At 41.6% G+C, this 18,278-nt stretch overlaps 2 protein-coding genes across 5 annotated transcripts in view; both read right to left on the reverse strand.

The window, feature by feature from the left end:
- SNCAIP (synuclein alpha interacting protein) overlaps nucleotides 1–18,278 on the reverse strand; it is a 145,820-nt gene that overhangs the window by 66,838 nt on the left and 60,704 nt on the right. For 2 of the 4 annotated variants that reach the window (XM_057736689.1, XM_057736667.1), the window contains exons 2-3: nucleotides 16,561–16,718; nucleotides 5,571–5,673 (exon numbers count right to left, since the gene is read on the reverse strand). In XM_057736689.1, the coding sequence (XP_057592672.1) occupies nucleotides 5,571–5,630 (60 nt within the window). In that variant the 5' untranslated portion in view covers nucleotides 5,631–5,673; nucleotides 16,561–16,718. The remainder of the gene's footprint in view (nucleotides 1–5,570; nucleotides 5,674–16,560; nucleotides 16,719–18,278) is intronic. The other 2 variants (XM_057736679.1, XM_057736671.1) reach the window with 1 other exon arrangement.
- Nucleotides 15,924–16,944, reverse strand: LOC130854073 (uncharacterized). Its single transcript, XM_057736704.1, has one exon. It carries the CDS (start codon nucleotides 16,942–16,944, stop codon nucleotides 15,973–15,975), a length of 972 nt encoding a protein of 323 aa, XP_057592687.1. The 3' UTR covers nucleotides 15,924–15,972.

Below are 18,278 nucleotides of genomic sequence, written 5' to 3' on the forward strand. Positions count from 1 at the left end.
AATATGTCTGTGTCATTCACCCCAAGCCTAGAACCATGCCTGGTGCGCTGTAAATGTTTAAGATATGCCTGTTGAGTAGACTGGCATAAAATCTAGTTGTTCATAAATGTAAATAGTTTGTATAAATAGCCCACACAGTCAATGTAATAAATGCCATGACTACTGGGCAAGATGAGAACCTTCAGGGCTATTTGCAGAGTAACAGAAGCGCAAAATAAAAAACCTGGCAGTTGCTCATTCTGCTTGGAAATCACTCTGTATCCATAAGGTTGCTCTCTACCTCCTTAGATAGAGATGTCGGTCAGGTCCAAGATTTGGAGTCTGCGGATCTGGGTTCTAGACCTGAACTCTAACACTAGTTATGGGACATGAATTTGAAATTAATTTTGTCTGGATTAGATTATTCTTAATTTCTTTCCTGGCGGATATTAAGAAAATGGTAACAGGTATATAATATTAGAACAAGTGTGATGTTTTGGATATGAGGAGCTGGAGAAGGGACCGATGAGAGGTAATTGAGACTTGAATACAAGACATGGCAAAAAGAACATTGCAAAAAGCTAGCACTTTGAACAGCTGATGAGCCTAAATCCTACTAAGAAGCACTAAGAAAAGTTTAAATATAAATAAGAGCAGGGCAATGGCTTAGAAGGGCAGGGCTGATTGACAGGGACAGTGAAGAAGGGAAGGAGGTAATCAGAGGCCACCTAAACATCTTGGGAACATTCTAGGAAGCACTGAGAAAAGGATAATAGGATCTTAGATCCCTTGCTAGCGAGGAGGAGCAAGCCAGTTTCTCTGTACCTTGAATATCTTCCTAGTCTTTTTCACACCTAAAACTGGAAAAAAAGCTGTATTCTTTACCCACCCCAACTCAGTGCCTGAGTCCACGTGATAAGCCCTACACGGCCTTTCTCAAGGTCTCCCACTGCTGTGAAACGGCTCTTGGTCAGAACGTAATGAAATCAGGGAACTGTCAGTGCAATGAGTTGAGCAAAATGTGATGCACACAAAACAGAGGGGGCAGGTATTTTAGTGCAAGTGATGCCCAGTCTGTGGGATGGGAAAATGTGAAAACTCACTGAGAGTGAGATTTATTTGCTGTAAGAATTTATTTTATAATAAATTCTACTGGTGGTTTAAGCATCTTAGGAAAGTGAATCCACATAAGTCTGTGCTATTACTCTGGGTTGCAAGGGTTTGGGTCAAAGGGGATAATAAAGTGGAAGGACACATTTATCGTGATCTCATTTGATTTGCACAAAACAGAGGCTAAGCGATTACCAAAAATATCAGCTTTCACCAAGCTGCAGTCATGGTGATACAGCAAGGCAACAAAAATTCCTAGGTGAGGTACAGAGCATTGTACTTAATTCTATTTATGCATGTGTGCACATATGCGTGTGTGTCTGTTTACATGTACATGTATATGTTTATATGTACATATAGGTCTATGTGCATATACATATATATGTACTTATGTCTGTATATAAAGATGGGTGTGTGTGTTTACATATGTACGTATACATAGATTTTCGTATCTTCTCCATAAAGTCCAAGACAATAGGCAGAGATGTATTATTATCATTTTATAGATGGAAAAGTTGAGGGATAATAAAATCAAGAGACTTGCTTAAGTTCTCTTGGCTTGCTTTATTTATTTACATTTTATACCAACTCCCTTACTTCCAAAAAGCAGTTTGCAATGGCTTCAATGACAGTTGGGGATAGTGATGGGTGAGATGACTGGTCCAGAGATGATTCTGCTCAACCAAGGTGCTCAGAAGAGAAAGAATAATGCATACAGTTCTGTATTAAAACCCTGACCCTGCCACTTACCTATTTGTAACTTTGTGAAAGTCAGACTATCTCTCTAAGCCTCATTTTTTTCATCAGGGGATAAAACGGGGCCTGCCTCGCAGCGTTGATGTGAGGCTTAAACAGGACGGATGATTTAGCGAATTCAGCGCGGTGTGGGGCATGGCCAACATTTGATGGCTCACGAGTGGCGCGGTGGATCCGTGGTTCGGCCTCTGCTTTATTCACTCCTGTGTATAATCCTATTTTTGAGGACAGCAAATTGGCCTCTCTTCATAAAATAAATACATCACGGCTACTAAGAACCCTATGGTAAAATAATATCCCAGAGCATTTTTCTTTTTTAAGACAGAGCGATCTGGCTTCCATAGGAATAAGGAAGGAAATCTGTAAACACATTTGCAGTGACAGAAAAGTCTAACTTTGAACTCCTGTGTTTATGTGTGTCGTCATCTCTCCCTCACAGATCCTCAGTTATTGCACAACGTTCTGCCCTTTTAGATGGCCGGGTTACAAGAATGTATAGTTTAAACTCCGCATTTTGCAAAAGATGAGCATTATTTTTGAGTCTGGGAAACTTCAAAATAATTTGATTGCCTTCTGTGTTTTGTCTCATTAGGTAAAGGCAAAAAAGTTCTCGCTGGTTTTTTTTGGTACCAATATACAGCTTGTGTTTTAATTAAAACAAGAGCCAGTCTCAGGACCAGAGGGAAAATCATGAAACAGAAACCCTGTAATACGTAAAAGGGCTATGGCTGGAGAGTAAGAAGCGGAGTTTTAAACTTGGGCATCTTTTTTGTAAACATCTTTTTCAAATGTAGTGTGCATTTTCCTTCCCCCTTCCTGCCACTAAACCGAGAAAGACGCTTAAGGGCTTCTTTCAGAAAAGAAAGAAGGAAGCTTCTTGTCAGAAGAGGAGGTTTACAGAATCCTAACAATACAGGCATGTTTATGGGAGACTACATTTCTTGTTATGCCAGTGAATTAGTAAGTTGAACACATCTTTGTGGGTTTTTTTCCCCCCAATGTTAGCATCTGAATTGTCTCCATTTAGCCCTTAAAGCAGTTGTAAATGTATTGCTCCTAGGTTATCTAAATTGGCTGAAAACAATCATTTCAACACTTTAGAGGTTCTCTCTACTGCTTTTCCCATGAAGACATTATATGGAGTAATATGATTCTGGCACATTTGAGGTCTTGAACCTGGATAAGATGGAACTATCATAAAGCAATCTACCAGTTATAGAGGCTGCCAGGTAAAGTAGAGTTTCTTTAGTTTTAAGTGGATTAAAATATATCAGGATCGCTCATGCTCAGTACTGCCAACATTTTAGGCCAGATAATTCTTTGTTGCAGGGGATTTTCCTGGGCATTGCAGGATGTTTAGATCCATCCCTGGTCTCTACCCACCAGATGCCAGTAATACGTTCCCAGTTCTGACAATCAAAGATGTCTCCAGGTATTGCCAAATGTTCCCCAGTGGGGACGGGTAAAGCCAACTCAAGTGTTGGGGCTAAAAGTGGATATTCCAGAGACAGTGCTCCTCAGTAGGCGGGTGACCCTCGACAAGTTATGCAACATCTCCACACCTCAGTTTCCTCATTTGTAAAAGGAAGATAATAATATTCTCTTCTTCATAGGATTGTTCTCCGAATTAAATAGGATAATGCCTATCCCCTAGGAAGAGCTCAGTGTTAACCATTATCATTATTTTAACAATTCTATGCAATTTCATTTTTTTCCTTTCTGATTTCAGTTTAAATGCAGGTTAAAGATACAAACAATAGGAATATATTTCAAGGGGGGAGAGTCTGAGTGCATTTACACAATTACGGACGAAGATCTTTCCTTATGTTTCAGAGTGCTCAGCTTACAGAAGCTCAACTATTGCAGAATCTTGAATCCTAATCTGCTAAACAGCTTCAGTTGCTGCTTAACATATTTTATTATCTTTAAAGTGGAGATTCCTAATTCATCAAAATTTTGGGCTGCTGCCAGATGATTCTTCTGTAAATACAACTGCTCTATTGTATTTTTTTAAAGTCTTGACACGATGCCTGGTATTTTCCCTGGAGTTCTTTCTTCACCATTGGTCATATAAATATTATTGCAGTATTCATTGAAATAATAACAAAAGCTACCATTTTTAAGAGCAACTTACTGTGTGCCAAGATAAGTGCTTTCCATGTATTATTATTTCACCCAATCCTCAAAACAATCTTAAAAATGAGGTGGGTATCCAAGAGAGGCGAAGTTATCGTGCTCCAGCCAGCAAAGGTTAGAATAAGACTGAAGCCCAGACTGGTGCCTTCAAAACCATCATCTTAAAATGCAACTTCATTATCAAGGCTCAGAGAGCCACCCTGAACTGATAATCATAACACGTGCCCCTTTCTGAAACACCTTCTACCCTACCCCCACCTCCCACATCACCCATCATTCACTTCCCTTGCTTTTCCCCACCCAGCTCAAAATCCCTGTAGGGGAGTGGTTGTAAAAGAACCACGCTCTGACCCACATTTAGGTCAAGCACAGTGATTTAAAAAGGTAGAGAGAGAGGGAGAGAGATACCACTAACTTCACGTCAGTCTTAATGAGAACTAAGAAAAATTGTCTGGAAGCTGAAAGAGGGAAAGGCTGAATTCACACATAGGGAAAGGTAGGAAGATTCATCCATGGTTGAATAAAGGAGGTGACTCATCAGTTGCAGCCCAGGGATCCAGTTCTTACATAGAGTACGCGTGTTTTACTTCAAGGTAAGGAGTACAGCAGAGGCACAGCACTGCTGCCAGAGGCATGCCAAAGCTTACGTTTTTGAGACAATTACCAATGGTGACCAAAAACCGAGAAATCAATGCAAAGTAAGGTCAGAAAGTATGCCCTCGGAGTACAAGGGCGCTTTGTACAAAGCTGGGTAGAAAAGCTACACGGCTAGTTCACAAACAGCAATCTTCTCATCACATACTCTGAGAGTCAGCCCAGTTGGGCTACGGTGTGAGAGGCCAACAGGTTTGCTGGCTGGCCTCTGGCAGAAAAGATCACGTGGCCCAGGGTAAGTCACAAGCAGCTCTAAGCAAGGGGCCGGCAGCCCATCCACTCACAGCAGCCAGGAGCTGAGCTGGAGGCAGCAGGAAGTTTGTGAGTGTTGTGGGAACTAAGAAGCTCATCAGCCCACAGCATTACTGGGTTAAGCAGGGCCTCAGTGGTCAGCCCGTCCTGTCCTTATCAATGCGTGACTCTTCCTCAAATCCCAACTAGTGTCCAATCTGTGTTTTGAAACCTCCAGCGGCTGGAAGCTCTTATTGTACATAAATCAATAACTTGGCCATCCTTCAGTCTGTGTCCTTGTGAACGCTAGAGCATGCTGGCTGTGGCACAGCCAGTCGTATAAAGGGGATTAACATCGATAGGGTTAATAATGTACATTCGTAAATGTATGAAACTGCCTGCCGTATGCCAGCATCTTATAAATTTACTCAATGAATAATTTTGACAACAATGAAACAGAGTAGGAAGGGGAGGCCCAGTGAGGTTAAATGCTTTCTCACCCAAGCTCACACAAAATTAAGTGGGATTCACTTCCTAGTCCAGGAGGCCCCCAAACCACACTGTCTGCCACAGCAGGATTTCTGCTATCAATTTCTAAACGTGGTTGGAAGAGTTTAGGATATACAGACTACAAAAGAGAAAGGAGCCCATATAGATTAAAGCAGAATCTCCTGAAAGCATTGCTTGTAGGTAGCAATACTTACAGAGATGTCATCACTGAAGTCAATTTCATCCAAATCAAGGTATTCAGGGGCTTCCATCATTCTTCTCTGCACATTTTGAGTATGGTCAAATACTTAGAAAGTCCTGGACAAGACAGAAGCACAAAAGAAAAGCAAAAAGATTAGCTGTTTTATAGCCAAAAATCATATTGATATTTAGACAAACAAAATAAGAAAAGTAATTGGGTGCAAGTGCTGCCTTTGAGCACACTTCCTTCCTTCAAATGTCCGCAGCCTGGCCCTCCAGACGCAGTAAGCACAGCTCCTCCCGGCTCCCCAGATAGCTCCCCAGCTAGCAGCCATGGTCCTTTGCTGTATTTCATGTGTGCTTGTTTGTCTTTGTAAGAGCAGTGACTCAGGTCAGACTCTACCCTTGTGATCAGTATTAAGACTGACCCAGCCCACATCTAATACTATACCTTGGGTGAATGTAGGGGCTTTGAGGATGGGGAGCAAACCTTGAAATCTCAGGACAACCATATTCACATGTTCATGTGGGCATATCCTTGGATCCTGGGCACAGAGTAATGAATACTGGATCGCCATGGTAATAACACAAGGACAAGGCAGATACTAACTAACCAACAATAATGGATATTACAGAATTTGTAGTACAACCTCCAGTTCACACCTCAAAAAAAAAAAAAAAAAGATCTAAGTACAGATTTAAACCACAGAGTTATTGCATTGCCCCCCGCTTCTAACAGCTTTGCCTGCCGGTGCCAGAGTGACCCGACACAGGCGCCAGAATGTCCTCAGTCAGCACTTGCCTCGGGGCTGCCCGTGGCAGTTCTTTAAATCTGTCAAGGAAGACACATCACCTCCCAGCTCATTTTCCCATCACTTATCATCATCACCGCTGGCAGTGGCAACAGCACCTACAGATATCAGGAACAGAAATACAGGTCTCCTGGCAGTGCCTTGCTGTGCAGTTATCTTCCACAGAGCAAACTCTCAGATCCTGAAAAAGATTCCACTTCCAGTAACTTGTCTTTCTTATTATAAAAACTGTCTGATGTACTCAGACTTGAGTATCTGAAATAACTTATGTTTTCCTCTCTCGGATCTCTAATGAAGGGGTACCTTGCCAAAGAGTAAGGACTACATTATTGGAAAGTGAAAATAAATCTAGGCTTATGAAAATGAGCTTATCAATATAAGATCAAGAATGTAAGAACACCTAGTTTTCAAAAGGAAACTAACTCTGAAGGCATTGATTTCTCATTTTGAGGTTTTTTTAAAAATCTACAAAAATAGCAGAATTGCAACAAAGGTGGAAAATCACTCTCCATTCCATACCTCACACCCATCACTTGGCTCAATTTTCAGTGTTTTTCTTCCTTCCCTTCCCACACGCATATACCATTTTTACATATTTTTAATTAGAGTGGATACAGAGTTGATCCAAGAAAGGATTAGGATGCTACTACCACATACAAACGTGATTATCCATTTATAACAAATATTAAAAGCTTTTCAGAGATCACAGTAAAGTTTAAAATAAAAAGAAAACCAATTTGTATTTGATACCTAGATTAAATTTTACTATTTATAGAAATTTAAAAATTGGTTCTTAAGCAAAATGCTTGGTGCAAAAATACATCACTTTTCCTCTACGCCTCACAAAGCTTTTCAGGGCAAAACACGCACACTCATACTGCAAATTACTCAAAATAACTTTCTCTTCCATTCTGGTGGATTCTGAGACAATTCAGACTCTGGGTTCCAAGTTGTCAACTCACAGACTTTCTTCCAGTCCAATTTCTTTTCACTAAATCTGTACTCCACAGTGAGCTGCTGATTTACAGACTCTATTTCCAAGGCTTTGGTGAACACAAGATAACTCTGGGTGTCAGGATGGGGTACGGACAAACACAGCATCACCACAAACATGGAAACACAAGATGAAGTAGAAAAACACAAGTCAGATCTTGGGACCAAGCAGGTCTTGAAATATACAGAAATACAAAACTACATGCAAAACGCAAATGAACATGTCTTAACTAAGCAAATTAACAAATCACTGAGTCCCTGTTTGAGGTGTTTTTGACAACATGAAGAGGAATTTCCATTTGAGCATAGACATTCTAATGGAACATATCCAGTGGATAACATAAATCATGACACTGAGGCAGAAAAATCTTTATATTTGGACTTGGAGGTTGGTAGTGAGATTCTTTATAGACCAGAACATAAGCGTTACAACAGTTTCAGACCATTACAGGAAGGCCATATTTGTCTCAGTGGGTTGGATGGTCCAGCCTCAGACTAAGTTCTCCAAAGCATACAGGATCCTCCTCTACTTCCCAATGGACCCCCACATGCAGCCATCTCCTTTAACTGCCTCATTCCATCTATAACACAATTCCTTTTATCTACTTTCAATGCCTCTTTCAAGGTGCAATTTTGAAAGTATTACATCCTCATTTATAACATGAAGAAATCCCTGTGGTTCACCAATCCTGGCCACAATCCCAACATTAATTGCTTCTTTCCACTTGAGGGTGAGTCCATGGTTGTCCCAGGGGTCATTACATTGCCTCTTCCTTCCCCATCTGCCCTTCCACTCAGCACACAGTACCCTTGAGCACTCCCTTCTGAGGAATTAAGGATGTGATGGGAAGGGATGAAGTCAGGTTTAGAGCAGCTGCTACAAATAATCCAACATGATAAGGAAACTGAGCTGGGCTGTGAGCGCTGTTCTCATTGTGTTCTTCGGGCACTGTCCCACCCCACACACCAGCCCACAGAGGGGACCAGCAAGCCCCCCTGACTGACACACAGGCTCCAATGGAATGCACAGCTACAGAGGGCACACACCAGAGGCCCAGGAGCCAAGTCTGGCCCACAGATGTGATGCGTTTGGCCCTAGCAGCATTTCCAAAAAACGGACTCTGTTGCCAACTTGTAGACCTTTGGTGATTTCACATAAAATTCCGGATTTCTGGTTTCACTTAAAAAGTATCTGAAGCTCTGGCAGCACAGGTCTGCGTTCCCCATGATAACAACTGGCTAGCGCTGAGCGGCGGCTGCCCTGTCTGCAGGGCCTGTGCTCCCGAGCCCCGCCCGCATCGGCTCCCCGCATCCACCAGCCCTGCCTGGCCTTGGGGGCATTTGAGTCGTCGACCCTTCAAAGGAATCCAGTATTAAACATTAAGTGCCATCCTCCCCTCTTTTCTTCTTGGTGCTCCCGGCCAAACAATATTTCCTTCATTTGTATTCTAACGTTGAATTTGTATGCTGCGCTTGTTTTAAATTCTCATACCACAACAGCAGTAAAACAAGATTTCTTACAAATAAACTACCAGCATGTTACAATCTGTGCTTTTCCACAGTCTCCATTTTATCTCTTAGCATTAGAAAAAGAAAACCTTCCCAAACATAATAAAACGTTACGAGGTGGGGATTACATTTCCTTCACTTTACAACCGGAGGAAGAAGAGGTCCTTGCCTCATTGTCCTTGGCGTTGTGCAGTTACACGGTGCCACTTCACTATTGGGACTGGGTGGGGGGGAAGGGCAGAAGCTGTGCCCACGACAAGCCCAGAAAAAGACCGAGACCATCCTCCACGTGGCCAGCCTGGCAGCTTGGACGCAAGAGGGCCGACTCTGCTCAAGGCCGACGGCAATGGGTCGACACCTCAATGGAAAATATTTTTCAGCCTCCCCAGAAAGGGAGTCCAGCTGAAAAGCCTTTACATGAGATTTTTATTGCTACATATCATAGTTGGCCATGGACCCCTCTGGGATCTCAGAGCCCAGTCACTTATAACTTTGGACTGCACCCTCAGCCCATCAGCCGCGATCCTACAAGCCGCGGTCACTGGTCCCAGGTTCTCTGAGGACCTTCTCCCGTGTTGCCACCCCCTGCCCCTCAGCACCCCTCCTATAAGACCTTTCCACCTCAGGAACGGTTGACTGGTTGAAATCATTCCATTTCAAGCTCAACTGGGCTTGTAATTTCTCTTCACTGACGCTGGTAAATTTATTATGCACTGAGGTAGGTATGTCACATGTTTAAGCTTTTTTTTTAAGGAGGGGAGAAGTGAAGGTAGAGACTGGGTAGGGGGTAGGAAAGCAGAGAAAGGGAAAGGAAACATTTTCCAATGGCTTAGCTCCACTACTTTGGATAGGAGAAATTATAGGGAGGGAGAGGATACAAATATTAGAACTTGGGGACACAGGGCTAGGTGGCTGGGACCCGCGTGCCATGTAGAAACGACGGGTGACACACCGTACCCCTTCTTTTGATGTGCCCAAGGCACTGCGAGAAGCTTCACCCAGACTCTAAACTGATGGCAGCTAGAGGGGGAAAAGCACAAAGAAGTAACGAGCGTCGACTCTGCACAATGTCTGTAGGATTTCTCCTACGCTCACAGAGTTTTGATAAATTGCCAAGAACAGAAGTCCCTCCAGTGCCTATTAAAACGTACAGCAGGGGCTCTGGCCCTAATAGGTCTATCAACGCTATGTCACCTTCTCATGGGTGACCTCAGCGACAGCCCAACTGCTTTCTTCAAGGGAAGATTCAATTTAGGAAAACGCTCCAAGTACCTAGGAGTCCAACTGAATAATAACGAGCAGTCATCAATTTAAAAAACAGCCTCCCCCTCCAGCGTTAGGGTTTTCAGGTGACATTACACATTGTTTTTAATACTGATTTGAAAACTGACTCTGAAAATACTTCCAAATGAAGACTTAACAAAAATCTGTTGGGTAATGGCTTGGAGTGGCCGACAAAATTTCTTTCAGAAACTACCCTCATTTAATGTACACACTCTGGTGTGCTTGGCTCATAAAAGGCTCACTGATTTGTGACTACAGTCACAGATCACATAAATTGCTCTACTGAAATTCTTCTTAAAATGAATTGCCTCACTCTATTTTATAAGGAGTCAGCACGGACTCATTTTGAAGGCTCATGTTACACAGATTTCTCCCCTTCTGCCAAAGTCGCTATTGCTACATTTACCAGTGTACTAGGAGGCCTGGTAATTAAAAGTAAGTTGGGCTTGTCAAAATAAATGAGCAGGGTACATTCGGTGATGAGGTAATCTCGGTTGATTTGCATTACAACTTCTTTCTTTACTCTTTAATTCACCCATACTTGGGAAAATGCAGCAGCTGCCCACACCCTCACACACACACTCACACAGCCAAGTTTGTACTGGGATACATTTTCAGTTCGAAAGCCTACGCATAGATACTGAACTTTCTTTCTTTCATATAACATGAGTTCAAAAAAAAAAAAAATCACAAACTATGTACTGGAAGGCTTGGGTGGAAAAAAAGTGGAATATATGAAATGTTGTCCCTAGTTGGCTCAGTACCTTGTCTGGCAAGGAAGCAACTCATTCCAAATGTTGGATTCAGTTTCTTTCACTCTTTGATTCAACAGTGGCCAGAAGCATGGCAGCCACTAAATGCCTAGTCCTGAAGCAGAAAAATGATAGAGGCAAGAAATTTCTACTGGAAAGAGGTTAGGTGACTCAAGGAGAGCCAAGAAGTACATCTGAGGGAAAAGGGGGAAAGCACAAGCTGTGCAGCTATCATCCTCTTCTTCATTGATGGAATGTTCCCATGTGTACATGCTGGGTAAGACCAACACTACTCTCCAGGCCCTTCACTACAAAGGAGGAATAGAAAAGAAAGCAAGCCATTACAATATACTGCGGTCTTAGCTGAGACAAATAAATACAGAGGAACCCGAGTCACCTAACCTAGACCTTGGAGATGAGGGAAGTGTGCCTGGTACAGGCGAGGTCCAAGCTGAAAGCTGAAGGGTGAGGGAACACATGGTGAGGGAGTCCAAGGGGCAGGAGGACGTGACCTAGGGAGAGTTACAGCATGGGCAAAGGCCTGGAGGGGCGAATTCTGAAGCAGTATTTCCAGAAGGATGGGTACCATTGAGTTAATACCTATTGCTGTTTTTGCTTCAAAAAGGGGGTCTCAAAGGGGCCAGGATGGGTGGGTAAGCACAGCAGTCAGGAAAGCATTTCCAAAGGCAGAGTGTAAACAGAGCACATGCTGGAATACCAAATTTTCTGGCATGTTTGGAGAAAGTACCAGTGAGTGTTGGCTAACAAACAGGAGCCTTCAGTGTAATCTACTGAGCCTGCTCCAGCTCCGGGAGAAGGGGAGCTGCATTTCCTGTTTGAACGCTCGCAAACATTTGTGAAGCAAAACTCCATACCAGGGACTAGGTCTGGGTGCTTTCACATATCCTCTCTCATTGATGCTTCACAAAGACTGTGGGAGACAACTATCTTTACAATCTCCTTTGTGGAGATAAGGAAACCAAGGCTCAGTGAGGTTCTGTGATTGCCTCACACACAGCCAGGACTTCTGGTGATAAGTTTGCTTTCTTCCTCATTTCAGCTTGCCAAAACTGCAGGGGTACGGTAACACTTCACCAAACATTTTATTTTTTCAAATCACCTTCAATATTTTGTTTATCTGACTTTCTTTATTACAGTTCTGTGAGGGAGGCAGAGGGTGTGTATCACCATTTGCAATCACATCTTTCCTATTTTAAAGATGGCAAAACTCAGGAATGTTGTGGCCAAGGTTATGTACTCCTAAATAGAAGCTAAGTCAGCTCAGAAAAACCACTTCCCAATAGCAAGTCCAGAGCTCTTCTGATTTGCCCCTGGACTGTTCTGAAACACGGCTGTGTCTCTGTACCATCTAGACCAGAATTCCACAGACATCCTCAGTCCTGAATTGTACTGCTTTGGGTATTCACTGACCATAACTCCAAATAAATTGCTCTTTCCTCTCTCCAGCAGAGTCTAAAGAGAATGGTAAGGCATGATGGTCATTAAAGAAAAGTGTATAGACCTTTGTGTACCTGACATACCTTATCCACAGGTGTCCCTGAACTGGCCTATAAAGCATTATATAAAATAGTCAGTTGGTTTAATACCTCAACTTTATCTTCAGAGAAAATTTGATTGTGACCGTCTTTCCTTGTGTCTTACTGAAAAGGCAAGTAAAATACCACTGTACTAGGAAACCTCATTCTAGAGATCAGGATTGTTCTGACAAATCCCTATAAAGGTTGGCCTTTCTGTAGTTTTTTTTTTTTAATTGAAGTATACTTGGTTTAAAATATGATCTTTTTTTAGTTGTGAGCCCTAGCTTGTAGTTTAAAATTCTTGCAAATGATTTGGGGATATTTCATTATTTCTAAAATCTGACACTGAGAATGAACTAACTTACATCAGAACTTTAGAGCCTGGAAGGACCTTAGTATTTAAGCTCTGAGGCAAAGGTACTTTTAAATTTGTATTTGTGTGTGTGTGTGTGTGTGAGAGAGAGAGAGAGAGAGAGACAGAGAGCGAGAGCACTTTAAAGTGAGTTTAATATTTAAAATTCTTTTTGGAAGAGGAAGGGAAGAATCCATGATCACAGTACCTGCACAAGATAAAAGAATGTACCGATAGAATAGAAAAAAATACAAACACGTGTAAATACAAGAAAATATGTATTAAAAGAAAAAAAAAAAGAAAACATGTATTGTGCTCAGTTCTGGATGCCACTACTTAAGAAGGCCACAGGCAAACTGGAATATACCAAGACAGAATAGAGAAGTCAAGACAGCCAGTGGCTGGCAAACTCTGCCTCATGTGGCACAGCTAAGGAAATACTGAACTTGGAGACCAGAAAAGCACTCATCTCTAAGGATCTAAAAAGTCATCAGGTAAAAGGAGGATTTGCCTTCAAGGGCAGGAAACTTCTTGGAGGAAGTTTCATGGATGCCAGTCTCAGCAAATACTTGTGAATAATGACATTTGGAATGGGCTCCTTGATAAGATCACAACTACTCCAGCAAGAAACTGTTCATTTAGAGGTTTGAAGGGATCATCTGAGGGAGAAAGATGAGAAGCCTGCATTGGAAAGGAGGAACAGATGACCTTCAAAGTCAGAGATTCCGTGGGGTCCTGAACCAGGACCTCAGGACACTCCTGACCAACTCTGACCCCTCTCCAAGGTGCTACCATGACAACCTTTGTTGAACTTCCCTTATCCTATTTCATCTGCCATCCTGATCCCACCAGGAATGCGAATGAAATATGGAGGTTAAGGGAGAGCAAAAGGAGAGAGAGCCAGAGTTAAAGTGAAAAATAGCGAACTGGAACGTTGTTCATTCAGTGAGAATGTGATTTACTCTCTGTTGTAGATGAAAACTTATCAATTCCACAAGGACAAAACTATGACCTAATGAGGCCCAAACAAAAAGAAAGCATCTGGGAAGGAAAAAGAAACATTTCTAGCACTGGGAAGTTGGGCCTGGGCATACGCCAACTGTGTCTTGCACTGGCTTCTGGAAAGGAACTATGGAACTGGATCCTTTACTCAGCTATGTACCGGAAACTCTCTAAGTCCGAATTCCAGATTTTTGGCGCACCTGAAGTGGTCATGCTTTACTCCTGATTTTGCAAATATTGCTTGATTTCTACAGTGGATTTGTCTGGCAATTATTATCGAGAATGTACGCAACGCAGATGACAATCCTGATTTCCATTTCTGAGAGAAGCAGACATAACAGCAATGTGTGTAGGAGCATTAAAGACTATATCAGGAGTCAGTTTTCTTGGCTTCATTCTCATACCTCTCACTTGTGAGGATTAAACTTCTAAGTAACCCTAGACCAGTGGTTCTCAAAGTTCAGCCTGCATGAGCATCAACCAGAAGGCTTATTAAAACAAATTGTTGGGTCCAACCCTGAGAGTTTCTGGTTCAGTAGGTCTGAGTTGGGGCCTGAGAATTTACATGTCTAACAAGTTCCCAGACGATGCTGATTCTGCTGGTCCCAGAACCACATTTGAGAACCACTACCTAAGATCAATGGCTGGTCCCAGCCCTGGCTACATCTGCACTTAATTAAAAGATGGTGACCTCTTCCCCACTTCCCCCATGTCCACAGATGTTAACTTAATTATACAGGATCCATGCCTAGTGCCCTTCTCACTCAATGGACTCAACTAAGCATTTCCCATGAAGACCACCCAGAAACCTCAGAAGGTCTTACGTCTGTGTGTGTGTGTGTGTGTATGTGTGTGTTTGTGTATGTATTTTAATTCCCAGTGCTAAACAAGGGACAGACATTGGCCTACTAAACCCTACAAAATTTGGGCCTTGGTTACTTTAAAACTTCCTTTCTCTATAGTACTTCATGGCAACAAAGATGTTCTAAGTTTCTCCTGTTAATGAGATCCAAGTTTATAATTTTAAATGCAGCCTTTTCAGAGCAAGAATCTCAATTTAGGAGTATCTATTCACTAGAACTACAATATAATAAATCCCATGTCTACTAATAGAGAAGGAAAATTTTAAAAAATCCAAGAATCAAATAAGAATTAGCTTAAAATTCAATGCTTATACAACATGTATGCATCATAAAATATTTACAATTACTACTCTTGAATCTGAAGCAGTCCAAATGGCTACACTGGCTAACTGTAAAAAAATAAAATCCTACTCATGTATTTTAAATTATAATTATAATGTCATTTTTTATTAAATTCAAATTCAGAAAATTATGGATATTTTATCAGTTCTTCCAATTAAAATGTACCAATTTAATAACCAAAAGAGGAAATACACTCTCTGTAAAATAAATATTCCTTTTTCTTCTGAAGAGGAGTATAGCTGGATATTTAGGTGATTAAGTAAGAAGAGTGAGCTAAACGTCTGCAGTAGCCAAATATTTGCACTTCTGTACATACACACAGAGTACGCTCTAGCAAGCACTACTTCTTTCATCCAATGCTTTTATGTAGCCCGAATTTACTGAAGATACATAGAGGAAGGAAAATGAACAAAATCTGCTTCTAGCTTAGATGAGGTACCAGGATTGAAAGTGGAAAAACTGTACATTGTATACTTCACTAATGCATTTCCAATATGTGTCAAAGCATTTCAAGAAAAATATAAGATGAAAACACAAGATTACTGTTAAGTACCGGTAAGAATTCAGCTAGGAACTATAATCCTGTTTCTACTACATGCTGTTTTTTAACACAATATCTTACACAGAGTAAATAATAGCTGATTTGCTACGTTGAGTTCACTTCCAGACTGCGATCACTGCTATCATCTGAGAATTTCCACACTAAAAATTGTTGTGTTGTCTGACATACCAAATGTGGAAATGAATATTTTTCTTAAGCTTATAACTTCGTGTTCATATATCTTCTTCTTTCACAGTTTCCCATAGAAGTCTTTTTTTTTTTTTAAGGAGGATTCAATCTTTCAGAAACTGTTTCTGAAACTAGTCCCTCTTTCAGAAACTATCTGTTGATGAGGGCTATGGGAACTTCAGCTGAACCTTCCACTGATAGGGTCTGTTTCCCAAAGATTAAAATAGAGTCTTTTGCCATTAAGCGTATGGAGAGAGAATAACATTTGCAGGCTGTGGTGTGGGTTTTTCCTCTCTGGCACTACAGAAGGATACCAGCTTCATTTTGTAATTCACCAGCATAAGCAGGAAAGGACTGAGAGCAGAGAAGCCTGAAGAGAGGGCTGTGAGAACAGCTGGAAAAAAGACACAGACTGCCAAGTCTTTCAAGAAATAGACTAAGATAAAGTGAGAAATCCAAAGTGGAGTGATCAGCCACGTTAATAAAATACTAAACTTGGCCCCTCGAAGGATTTCAATTTCTGAATCATCATCTCCGATCCAGATGTCGCCATATGTCATCTTCTTTCTTTCCGAAAGCAGAAAAGACATCCAGACACAGAAAAAGACTAAGATGGCTAAAGGAAGAATATCAATCAGGACCAAAAATACTTTCCCATAGTAAAGCTCTACTTGCTTGTTTCCAAAATTAATTAGGCAATTCATGTGAATCCTATTCGTAGACAAGGGGTCTGTATCATTTTTTGCATTCAGGTATTCTGATTTTCTAGTATAAAGTAAAACTGGGAGGTACACAGACACGCCAGCCAGCCAAAGTGCAGAAACTACCTTCAAGGAATACTTCTGATGGTCCGGGTTTGCAGGCTCACTCAAGGGGTGGACAGTCTGGTAAAGTTTCTGGTGGTAGAGCAATGCAAAGTGTAACATGAACCAGATGGCCAGGGAAGTCGTCAGGGATGCCGTGAAGTGCAGAACTTTGCAGCCAGCTGAATCCAACATGAAACCAGAAGAATAAACAATTTTCATGACATTCACCACCAAGTTTTTAATGAGGTGGACACATATAAGACTGAAAATCAGCAGAAAGGATGTCTGTAAACGCCCAGTCATACATTTCCTTGTAGCATAAAATAAACACATGTTTCCAACAAAGCTCATGAGGATGAGAAGGGTGCAAGTGACGATCTCAAGCACATCCACAGAGGGCTTCATGGTTAGTGGCAATTCAGTGAGCTCAGATGTCTTCTTCTTCAGTTTGAGTCATTAGACATTTAGAAAACTTTTAAGAAGTCTTTTGTCAGAAGACCGGGGTTTTTCTAATCTACTATGCTGCCACGATCCTCAACTGGTGTCACCCTAACAGTTCAGAGATGGTCTGTAACAATGCTGCCTGCTCCAGCACTGAGCCACTGGAAACAAAACAGCTTCTCAAGAGGATTCTGTTTTTATCATCTCTGGGGATTTCACTATAATGAGAAAGTTCTAGGAATCATCAGGTAATTAAAAGTTCTCAGAAATGTATTTATAGCACTGCAATGCAATTTCCTAGATACAGTGTGATACAATTTTCAACAACCATGAAGGAGAGAATAAAATTAACTTTGTGACAGCAAAGGAAAGGTGGCCAGAGGCTGAAATGACCCTTTCCACTCATGAAAAATATTAAGGAAGTAGGGGTGTATGAATAACAATGAAGATTTCCCAATAACAGAATTACATCTTACCAATAACACTAATAACATAAAAGAGATTTATGAAGTATACCAGTTTTCTAATTACTCTACCCTTTCTGCAAAGCAGGAATACTATTACCTGTTCCGATGATCTCTTGGGGTTGTTAGGATTACGAAAGAGATGATGGAAAATACTTGTGAGGCCATAGGGAAGGGAATAAAGAAGACAGGGATGGAGGGAGGGAGGGAAGGAAGGAGGGAGGGAGGGAGGAAAGGAAAAGGGAAGGCAAGAAGGAAGACATTTTTATAAACACGGGCATTACCTCCAAGAGCAAATCTTTAAACTACTAGTTAAAGAAACAGTCTGATAATTTGGAAGTCAGTAGGGAGACCCCCCAACACCCCCACCCTCCCACCCCCCCCTCCCCCCACTGCTAACTGAGCACAAGTGGCTAGGAAGAGATTTCTGTCCTAAGTATGACTGCAGAGTACTGAGCAAGGACTGAAAAATGGCATCGAAATGCACTGCTCAAGTAATCACTTTCTGAATGAATTCTGTTGTCCGTTCTGGGGACAAACTATCTTCCCTCTACTTTATTTGCTTGTAAATTTCACTGTCAATCATCCTACCCTATACTGTCACAACATACGCTTCACTCTGACCCAGTGGTGCTTTGGAACCAGCTTGCACGGACTCGAACAATTGTGCATCTCTCTTCCCAACTCTGTGCTCAGTGACTGAATGTTGGAAGCTTGAAATTGGGTATGCCGGGAGTATTTACACCATGGAAATTAGCAAATGCTCAGGGACTTTGGTGGGGCAAGAGGACAATATTGGCCTGACCAAAAAATACAGATTAGAGTGATAAGAAA

This window comes from Hippopotamus amphibius, chromosome 1 (genome assembly GCF_030028045.1).
Source record: "Hippopotamus amphibius kiboko isolate mHipAmp2 chromosome 1, mHipAmp2.hap2, whole genome shotgun sequence".
Classification (NCBI taxonomy): Eukaryota; Metazoa; Chordata; class Mammalia; order Artiodactyla; family Hippopotamidae; genus Hippopotamus; species Hippopotamus amphibius.

Excerpts from the sequence above, each read along its gene's own strand:
- LOC130854073 (XM_057736704.1), bottom strand. The coding sequence starts at position 16,944 with ATGAAGCCCTCTGTGGATGTGCTTGAGATCGTCACTTGCACCCTTCTC.